At 48.1% G+C, this 11,151-nt stretch overlaps 1 protein-coding gene across 1 annotated transcript; it reads right to left on the bottom strand.

Moving 5' to 3' along the window:
* Positions 1–359: 359 nt before the first annotated feature.
* CAVIN3 (caveolae associated protein 3) lies at positions 360–2,471 on the bottom strand. The gene is made up of 2 exons (XM_038568885.1): positions 1,993–2,471; positions 360–1,510 (listed from the first exon to the last, which is right to left on the bottom strand). Exons 1-2 carry the CDS (start codon positions 2,374–2,376, stop codon positions 1,103–1,105), a joined length of 792 nt encoding a protein of 263 aa, XP_038424813.1. The 5' UTR covers positions 2,377–2,471; the 3' UTR covers positions 360–1,102.
* Between the last annotated feature and the right edge of the window lie 8,680 nt (positions 2,472–11,151).

An 11,151-nucleotide genomic window follows, 5' to 3' on the forward strand; every position in this document is an offset into this window, starting at 1 on the left:
TACAAAAATAGGCAGGAACCAGATCAAGAAATGTTATAAAGATGTTGAAAGAATAATCAAGAACTCAGACTTTATTCCAAAGGTGATGGACAGGCCTGAATCAGGAGGATGATGGAATCAGATCGGCAGTTCAAACAACAGGGAAGTGAAAGATAAGGCCTAAAGTAGAGCAGTGGTCATGGGTCTTTAAAAAGTAGTCAGATTGCAGAGGTCAAAGCAATAGGATAACTGTTTCTGAGTGGGAGTGGGGGAGAGAGAAAGACAGGGAGCAGCCAAGGAGGACTTCCAGGTTTCTGTGTGAATGATGGTGCCATTCCTTGGTAAACAAAACAAAACAAAACAAAACAAAACAAAACAAGAGGAGGAGCAATTTTTAATGATATACCGTTAAGTGCTCAATAAATATCTGAAAAATTGAAATTGGACTTAATTAAAAGGTAGATTGCTTGCTTCGGACAGATTGAGTTGAAGTACATTTCAACTGCAGCTCAGTACAGTGATTTTAGGGCGTGTGTGATTGGTGGTAAATACCTGGAATAAATTTTCACAGAATATCCAGAATGAGAAGAGGGCTGAGAACAAAAGAAAATCCAACTTTTAAGAGGTGTAAGAGGAAAGAGCAACTAAGAGGAAAATCACTTGTTGACATTTATTGAGCACCTACGGCAAGAGACTATAGTGGATGCTTCTCCACTAGAACTCAAGAAGCAAGAGGCCAACAGGTGATTTCTATGTACCACTAACCAGAGACCAAGATTCATTGGGAACCTGAGAAATGACGCAATAATCTTTTCAAAATTGAGCCACACTGCAGGCTCCAACATTTATCTTATGCCCGGGGAGCCTTTTCCTCCCGCCCCCTTCACATGGAGTCTGGATTAGGTGACATTACTTTTATTGACGGTGACTGCAAGCAGGTGTGAGTGGTGCTCCTCTTTCAGAGGACACAGGCCGGCCTGAAGGAACTGGGAAAGGCAGGCCAGAGTTGGGCTGTGGATGCAGGATTGACTCCTTATTTGGGCGTGAATGCTGCATTCTGAGAGGGAGATTTCTTTTGGGATTAGGCATAGACAGGCACAGGAGAGGCGGACAGCACCAGCCATCAGGCCGCACTCTCTATTTGAAGCACGGCGGCTTCTTCGGCAGCCCCAGGTCTCCCAGGATCTTCCTCGATGTCCTGTGGCGGTTCTGACTCCGGCTTGGGCTCCAGCGCAGGCCCGGCTTCCGCGGGCGGCCCGTCAGCGCTCCGGCCGGGCCCAAGGCGGGGCGGCTTGACCGGCGTGGGTGTCGGCGAGGCCGGGCCTTTGCGGCCGGACAAGGCCCTTCGCAGGCTCTGTACCTTCTGCAACCCGGTGCGCCGCAGCCGCCGGGCCCGGGACTCCACCGGCTCCTCGTCTGAGCTCTCCCCGGCCGCGGCCTCCGGCTGCTCTGGGGCGGGCTCCGGCCGGTCCGCGGCGCCCAAGGGCTCGGGCCCCTTGTGGAAGGCGCTGGCTGGGATTTCAGCCTCGTCCTGCAAGTGATGGACGCAGCTCTGACGCCGGCAGCCCCCGCCCCGCGGCGGGCGGCCTGACCCCCACCCACGACACCGGGGCCCCGCCCCCCCCCCCGGCCTCCGCGGGAAAGTCGGGGGCGGGGGGAGGGCTACCGGGCGGGCGGGCGGGCTGCAGAAGGGGGCAAAGCAGGTGGGGCCTGCTCAGGCAGGGCGGAGGTCGCAGGGGCAAGGATCGGAGGCAGGGTACAGCCGCGCGGGGCGCCTCTGCCGCCGTCACTCCCATTCGGGGACGGGCTGGGACTTGGAGCAGATTCGGCGGACGTGGCCTGAGCTCGAGCCGGGCGAGGGCCGAGGGGCGAGGGGCTAGGGCCGAGGGGCGAGGGCCGGGCGCGGCGGGAAGCGGGTGCGGCTGCGCAGTCCGCGCCTCCGGGAGGGGCCAGGAATGCGGGTGCGGCAGGCGGGCGCGGGCCGGGGGGGGCGGGGGGCCGGAAGTCACTGACCTTGAAGAGCAGAACGTGGAGCTTCCCGCGCGCCACCAGCAGCCCGTGGTTGGCCTCCAGCCGCTGCACCTGGGCGGCGCGGCGCACGGCGCGCTCCTGGGCGGCATCCGCGTGCGAGCCCACGCGCTCCGCCTTGGCCAGCAGCTGCGCCAGCGCGTCGCTCGTCGTGTCGTGGCTGCGGCTCAGCGCGCCCAGGCCGCTCTGGATGCGGCGCACCGAGCCCGCCAGGCCGCCCTGCCTCCGGGCCAGGCCCCCCTGCCGTTCCCGCAGGGCCTCCAGCATGGTGGCCAGCTTCTCCAGCAGCGTCACCACCGTCACGGCGTGCACCGGGCCCCCCGCGGGCGCGGCGGGCCCAGGCCCCGGCTGCAGAGCGCTCTCGCCCATGAGCCCCGACCGCCCTGCCCTGCTTGCTGCCCCTGCGGCCGCTGGCTGCGCTCTGGGCCGGGGCCTCCCTTCCCGGCTCCTCCCCGGCTCCAGCCGTGACTCAGGCAGGCGGAGCGGCCCTCCCGGAGGCGGGAAAGAGGGCGGGGGGGGGGAGGGGGGTCCTTGGGCAGCGCTCCCCCCTGTGCCGCTCCGCCCTGGGGGCCTCCGCGGGGAAGCAGGCCGGCCTTGTACCCGCCCCCTTCCCTAAACTCTCTCCCTGGAGGTTTGAGTTCCCCTCCCTCCGCTCCAGTTCCCTGGTGTGCCTCTTTCTGAACGTACTCCCACCACCGCAAAGGGTGAGCCATGGAAAATTCTGTCGTGCACATGGAGTGGGCAGAGAAACTATGTAAGTGCGGCCCAAGGGTAACCTGAAGGGCTTCCAGAGCCACGGCCTTCGGCCTCCCACGCCTCCGAGGGCTGTACTTGCGCGCCGGGGCTGGCGGTGGGTAGGCAGAGAGGCTCTGGGATGCGCCGCTCACGGACCCAAGACTGTTGAGGCCTAAGGCCTCGCTTGCTGACCACACGGACTGCTCAGTGCGCACTTGCAGGCGGCAGGCGGGGCATCCCTGGTATTTTCCTAATAGTCATCGCCAGGGTTTAGCCACAGGCCTCCTACTATTACTGCCTCTCCAGTTCTTACTGTTGGGTAGCATTACCCTGTTTTCTTTCTTCTAGTTCTCTCACCTTTTCTTTATGCTTCAGGGGTAAAGCCCAGCTACACCTAGCTCTTAGACTTTAAGCCTGGAGGGCCGGCAAAACACCTCTTCCTTTGAAACCCTTGAAAGAGTTACTGTAAGTGCTGGTATGTCTTTGTTTCCACAGAGGTTGGCTGTGGCTCCTGCCTGATTTTTTTTTTTTTTCTAGAAATAGCTGAGAAAAACTGCAACGAGTGAGAAAGATTTGAAATTGCTGCTGTAGAGGGGGAAGGAGTGCACATGGAGGGTCCGGTTACTGTGGATCATGAATTTGTAATGTCATCAGTTTGGAAAACCCCTTGTCTTGTCTTTAGCAGTACTTGGTAAACTGATTGTAGGCTCAGGAGTCCAAGCAATCCTTTCATCCTGATCCCTCTCCTCACCCAATCTGTGAGGGCCACTTGATAACTGTGGAAGAAACTGTAACTCACTCTGCAAGTTACATGGGAAGGACCCACAGTCTGACACTTAAGTACCTCAGAGGATGGTAGCTATTGCCAGATTTCTGGGGATGCTAAGTTGATGATTGACTTCTACAAACATGAGGCTATGGAGCCTGAGCCCCCCTAACACAGAAGAAAGACTCCCTTGGGACCCTGTTGGAATCACTGTCTTCCATTGGTCTGTATTTGCTCAAAGAGACGCATCAGGATGTGCCAGATAAAATGCTTTCAAACCAAGGTAACAGAAAACCCAATTCAGTTCTTAAAACAAGAAATCCGGGATCTCTGGGTGGCGCAGCGGTTTGGCGCCTGCCTTTGGCCCAGGGCGCGATCCTGGAGACCCGGGATCGAATCCCACATCGGGCTCCCGGTGCATGGAGCCTGCTTCTCCCTCTGCCTGTGTCTCTGACCCTCTCTCTCTCTGTGTGTGTGACTATCATAAATTAAAAAAAAAAAAAAAAAAACACACGCAAGAAATCCAACCTAAAAAAAGATTAAAAAATAATAATAAAATAAAATAAAGAAATCCAATCTAAAGGTAATTGTAAAAGACTATAGAGTGATGATAAATTGTGGGTCAGTCACAGCATCAAATCTAGTTCTTTATACTGCTCCAATTGTGCAGCTTCATCCCCAGGTGTCAGCTTCATTCCCAAACTAGGCACAAGGTGGCTAAAATACTTTCAGGCCTCATATCAACACACAAGGTCAAGAGGATAAAATGGACCATCTTTTTTTTTTTTTATAAAATTTTTTATTGCTGTTCAATTTGCCAACATACAGAATAACACCCAGTGCTCATCCCATCAGGTGCCCTCCTCAGTGCCCGTCACCCAGTCACCCCCACCCACCTCCCCTTCCACCACCCCTAGTTCATTTCCCAGAGTTAGGAGTCTCTCGTGTTCTGTCTACCTTTCTGATATTTCCCACTCATTTTTTCTCCTTTCCCCATTATTCCCTTTCACTATTGTTTTATATTCCCCAAATGAATGAGACCAAATAATGTTTGTCCTTCTCCGATTGACTTATTTCACTCAGCATAATACCCTCCAGTTCCATCCACATCGAAGCAAATGGTGGGTATTTGTCATTTCTAATGCCTGAGGAATATTCCATTGTATACATAGACCACATCTTCTTTATCCATTCATCTTTCGATGGACACCGAGGCTCCTTCCACAGTTTGGCTATTGTGGCCATTGCTGCTAGAAACATCGGGGTGCAGGTGTCCCGGCGTTTCATTGCATCTGTATCTTTGGGGTAAATCCCCAGCAGTGCAATGGCTGGGTCATAGGGCAGATCTATTTTTAACTCTTTGAGGAACCTCCACACAGTTTTCCAGAGTGGCTGCACCAGTTCACATTCCCACCAACAGTGTAAGAGGGTTCCCTTTTCTCCACATCCTCTCCAACATTTGTTGTTTCCTGCCTTGTTAATTTTCCCCATTCTCACTGGTGTGAGGTGGTATCTCATTGTGGTTTTTTTTGTTTTGTTTTGTTTTTTAATTTTTATTTATTTATGATATTCACACACAGAGAGAGAGAGAGAGAGGCAGAGACATAGGTAGAGGGAGAAGCAGGCTCCATGCATCGGGAGCCCGACGTGGGACTCGATCCCGGGTCTCCAGGATCGCGCCCTGGGCCAAAGGCAGGCACTAAACCGCTGCGCCACCCAGGGATCCCGTGTGGTTTTGATTTGTATTTCCCTGATGGCAAGTGATGCGGAGCATTTTCTCATGTGCCTGTTGGCCATGTCTAGGTCTTCCTCTGTGAGATTTCTCTTCATGTCTTTTGCCCATTTCATGATCGGATTATTTGTTTCTTTGCTGTTGAGTTTAATAAGTTCTTTATAGATCTCGGAAACTAGCCCTTTATCTGATACGTCATTTGCAAATATCTTCTCCCATTCTGTAGGTTGTCTTTGAGTTTTGTTGACTGTATCCTTTGCTGTGCAAAAGCTTCTTATCTTGATGAAGTCCCAATAGTTCATTTTTGCTTTTGTTTCTCTTGCCTTCATGGATGTATCTTGCAAGAAGTTACTGCCTGTGTTCTCCTCTAGGATTTTGATGGAATCTTGTCTCACATTAAGATCTTTCATCCATTTTGAGTTTATCTTTGTGTATGGTGCAAGAGAGTGGTCTAGTTTCATTTTTCTGCATGTGGATGTCCAATTTTCCCAGCACCACTTATTGAAGGGACTGTATTTTTTCCGGTGGGTAGTCTTTCCTCCTTTGTCAAATATTAGTTGACCATAAAGTTGAGGGTCCACTTCTGGACTCTCTATTCTGTTCCATTGATCTGTGTCTGTGTTTGTGCCAGTACCACACTGTCTTGATGACCACAGCTTTGTAGTACAACGTGAAATCTGGCATTGTGATGCCCCCAGCTATGGTTTTCTTTTTTAAAATTCCCCTGGCTATTCAGGGTCTTTTCTGATTCCACACAAATCTTAAGATGATTTGTTCCAACTCTCTGAAGAAAGTCCATGGTATTTTGATAGGGATTGCATTAAACATGTAAATTGCCCTGGGTAACATTGACATTTTCACAATATTAATTCTTCCAATCCATGAGCATGGAATAGTTTTCCATCTCTTTGTGTCTTCCTCAATTTCTTTCAGAAGTGTTCTGTAGTTTTTAGGGTATAGATCCTTTACCTCTAAAAGGGACCATCTTAAAATTTAGGACATTTCCCAGAAGCCCCCCAGAATCCACTTGCCTTCCACTGGGTTACATGACCTTTCCAGAACCAAATTCTTGTGCTCACTTCGGCAGCACATATACCAGAACCAAATTCTATGGCTAGAAAAGTGTTATGCATTGATAGGCTTTAGCTTCACCCGTCTGTGACAAGAGAGCTGATAATTACGTTTTGACAAATTAGGGCCACTTCTTAAGCTTCACCAGAAACATGGATGGTATGGGAGGAAAAGTGAATATCTGTATTAAAAAAAAAAATCTCAACACTGCTAGAATTAGTCAAAATATCTATTAGAGGAAGTGTATGAAAAAAATGACCAGCTTTGAGGAGTAATGCTAAGGGAGTCCAATGCAGTTGGAAGCAAGATGACATGGGTAGGTTCTCTTACAAGAAGAGAACATAAGGAGAATACCTTATCTCTAATGATAGAGGCAGAGATTGGAGCTAAGGTGCCAGAAGCCAAGGAATGCCTGAAGCACCAGAAGCTGAAAGAGGCATGGAAGGGTTCTTCCCTAGAAGCTTTAGAGGGAGCATGGCCCAGGAACACCTTGATTTCAGACTTCCAGCCTCCAGAACTGTGAGAGAATAAGTTTCTGTTGTTTTAAGCCATAGTTTGTTGGTAATTTACTTTGATAACTCTGGGAAACTAATATATCTATTAATTAATCACCATCATTATCATAGTATCCCTTTACATAGGTTGCCTCCTCAATGACATCACCAGGTAATTCTGTGGAAGTATGAAGTTCTCTGTAGGAAAAATTAATAGAGCTTGAAAACTCCTGGTAGCTCATAAACAATTAAATTAACATTTGCCCAAGTATAATGAATCTTGCAAAAAATAGTGGAATGCTATGGTGATGGAGCCAACACACCCTTTAAAAAACTAAAACAAAGGTATTGCCCACTCTACTTGTCAAGGTTTCCTTTTATACACTGGCCCATCCTCTTCCTAGAATTTCACATACTATGAGGAAAGGCTGGCTTTATTTAAAAGAAAAAAAAATCCACTACACCTTTCAACAGGGTTAAATCTGTGGAATATGTCTGCCTAACAAAAGATATGCTCACGGATGGCCCTCTGTCTCTGTTCCCTTTACTTTCAATGAGGGGAGGGTAAAGGAAACCTCTGAGAGAATAGACCAGGTTACAGTGCCTTAGGTGGTATAATTTGTAACCTTGTTTTCTTCCTTCTTTTCTCAGTGGTCAGGTGCCCCACTATATGATGTTGCAAAGATCCTCTGAAACAAAAGGGGCAGTACCGCTGCAGTTCTTAACAGCACACCTGAGGGGATGAGTATGCGCCATCAGTTCTGGGGACCAGTGACATGAATCCACAGGAGTTAAGAAGTAGTGGTACTTAAGCCTGTGACAGGTAGTGAAGCATATGTAATACCTCCCACCAACAAAGAATAGCTGCAAATGGGGGGTGTTTGGGTTTTAGAGTTGGCATATGCTCCACCCTGGGATTCTTACACATTCCATCTCTTGGATTATCCAGAAGGCCACATACTTTGAATAGGGTTCAGAGGAACCTCAGTGACTGGCCTTGGCCAGGTTATAAATCACATTCTGGTCAGCTCTACCTCTTGTGCCCTATACATCAGAAAGAAAGATATGCCTTGAGATCTCTGTGATTTCTGCCTCTCTCACAGATGATTTGGTGGGGAGGGGAGGAAGGGAAGGGAGCAGATCCTAGCAGGAAAAATACAGCAGAAGTATTCTGGGTTTTAGATTAGGGCAATACTTCCAGCCTTTGAGAATTATCCTGTTTTTGAAAAAAAATTGATTGCTAGCTTACCACAAAAGCTAGTGGTGAGATTTCACCAGAGGTTGCAGGGTTGTTTTGCAAATTGGAATGCTCTGTCTCACATAGCAAAACAGACTAACAGTCTTTGATTATTAAATGGCGGGGGGGAGGGGGGGTCCTGAGAAAACATGAGGTATGGCTATATGAGTTAATTGTACAAGAAGCATCCCTGGCCCTGAACCTCACCTTCAGCTGCCCAGACAAACTGGGGCATCCTCCAGGGACTTAACCCTTGAATCAAAAGTAACAATGTGCAACACAAGCAAAACCGTGCATTTAACAGGGAATAAGCCCCAGTGGACAGGCACTACCTTCCACCTTTTGTCATAGACATCCTGTCTACGGAAGGGGTAAGGCCATTCCACACAATGACAGAGCTCTGTGTCACTGGTGATTAAGAGAGCTGTAAATTTGGGGCAACAGGAAATAAGAATCTGAATTGACTCCAGAAATCAAAATCACCAAATGGATAGAAGATCCTGGAATGGTATGCTATAACCAAGAGGCCTGAGGATGCCTTTTTATAAAAATCAGGCATACTATTAAATCAAACCACTATCTTTTTATCTCATATTTTTAGTGAGTTGAATACTGTTCCCCAAAAAAGATATGTCCAAATTCTAACCCCTGATACCTGTGAATGTATCTTATCAGATATAATTAAGGTAGTAGCGTCTTATCAGATGTAATTCTGTTAAGGACAATGAGATGAGATCATCCTAGTTTAAAATGGGTCCTAAATCCAATGAATGGTGCCCATGTAATGGAGAAAACCAAGACACAGAAAAAGGTGATACACAGATTGAGACAGAGATCAGAGAGTAGCCACAAGACCAGTAATACAGAGGATCACCAGCAGCCTCCAGAAGCTAGGAGAGCAGCATGGAATGGATTCTCCTTCTGAATTTTCAATGCAGAAGTGCCTGAGTGGCTCAGTCGGTTAAGCATCTGCCTTTGGCTCAGGTCTTGATCTCAGGGTCCTTGGATTGAGCCCCTGAATTGGGCTTCCTGCTCAATGAGGAGCCTGCTTCTCCCTCTGCTGCTCCCCCTGCTTGTGGCCTCTTGTTTGGACTCTCTCTCAAATAAATAAAATAGTAAAAAACAAAAAAACAAACAAAAACCTTCCAATGGTGGGTGGCCCTACCAACACTGACTTGTACTTCTGCCCTCCAGAACTGGAAGTGAATAAATCTCTATTGTTTTAAGCCACTAAATCTATGGCAATTTGTTATGGCAGCCCTAGGAAACCATTACACAGAAAGATACCTACCAAAAGGATTAGGGGGAGAAAAAACTATTTTGACAATGAAGTAAATTAATATTCCATGGATGGATGTTTTGGCTGAGGTACATGGGAGCATCATGTACCTGAGATGAGACCAAGGTTGGCAAGAGCCCACAATTTTGGAGCATGTAATTGTCCCTGGAGCTACCAGTCAAGACGTGGGAGCTGAGCTTTTCTTGCAAAAATGTCCTGGGACATTCCAAAAGGCAAAAAGCCTGGAACACTTACTGAATAGACTCTATTGAACCTCCTTCTGTAATCTGAGGAACTCAGTGGCCTCTGACATGGAGGGCCTTAGCCTTGCCTGGATTTGAGCTTGCATTCTTGGGCAAATAACCAAGGAGCCACCATCAAAGCCGCTGCAGACCTCTACTGTGTGCTAATATGGCATTTCTCAACTACAGCCTCTGATCCAGGACCATATTTTGCCACCCACATAACAAAGGACAGGGCCAATCATTAGGAAATGGTGTGCCCTACCACTCATAGGGCAGCCCCCTGTACGGAGAGACAGAATGGGGCATGGAAGACAGACTTGACCAGGATGCCATGACTCCAGACCAGTGGTGACTAACGGGAAATTGTATATAGCTAGAGTCCTGCAGCTACATTCATCTTAGTACAAAGAGCCCCCTGTATATCTCAGGCTGGGCCCAAGGAAGGATAAGTCCTTATGAGCCACCCAGTATCTATCACAACTGGGAAATAATGTGACTTATAAGATTTAACACTACATTAGTTGGATGGTATTTAGTTGTAAGATTTTGTTTGAAAAATAACTCATTTGTTTGGTGTCTTAAAAAAAGAGATAGTTGCTAATCAATTCAACTAGAGAAGTGGGGGAAGTAAGCTCTACCCTGGCAGAGAAAAGCTTTGGCTCTGTCATCCCATCCCACTCTCAGGCAATTGGCATGGTTTAGCAATACTGCACAACACAAAGTACCGTATTAAATATTTCTTATTCTATTTGAATTCAGTGGATTTGGGAAGCAAAAGAGAAAGCTCTCAGAATCAGACCATATGAATAATCATTCACTAAGCCCACCAGGTATGGCAGTTGAAAGGCTTTGAAAAGGGTAACAATGTTTTAATAGGTCTGCAAGTTTACCCATTTAATCCAAGATTGAGAATGATCCCTATGACTGATGGAATGGTCCTTGAGGCTGGTACCCCAGCTTTTTAGTATCAGACCCTTTCCCGTCAAATGGGGTGGTATCACGTTAATCCACTGAATCTCATGGAAGTAATATACTATAGAAAATCAGTCTACTGCAAGCTAGTTAATTTGCCTGTTTGTGGGAGCTGCAGATTAATCATGACTCCTCCTTATTGTGGGGAGTTGGATGAAGGAAGTATTAATTGAACACTCAAAACATAAGGTTTAAGACACCCTTGCTGTCACCAAGTTGCATCTAAGCCACACAATGATTGGGCCAGAGAGCAATAAACGAGGCACTCCTGCCCCATAGGAGTACACAGGGTTGTTTCCGTGCCTGGACCAAGGAGAAAGACCAGAGGGAGGAGGTGTTGCTGGTCCTGGAGGCATGAGATTCAGCCAAAGGTCAGTTTGCTTGGAAGCTAATGTAGATGGGGGAATGCAGGAGAGAGCTGGAGCCATCCTACTGATGTGGGCTAGAAATTTATGTTAAAAAAAAGAGAGAGAAAGAAGGGAAGAAGGAAGTCCATGGAGGGGGGGACAGAGAGGAAAGAAGGAAGGAAGGAAGGAAGGAAGGGAGGGAGGGAGGAAGAAAATAAAGAAAAAGGAAAAGATAGATATTTACTGATTTATATTTCCATGACTGG

Source organism: Canis lupus, chromosome 21, assembly GCF_011100685.1.
Source record: "Canis lupus familiaris isolate Mischka breed German Shepherd chromosome 21, alternate assembly UU_Cfam_GSD_1.0, whole genome shotgun sequence".
Classification (NCBI taxonomy): domain Eukaryota; kingdom Metazoa; phylum Chordata; class Mammalia; order Carnivora; family Canidae; genus Canis; species Canis lupus.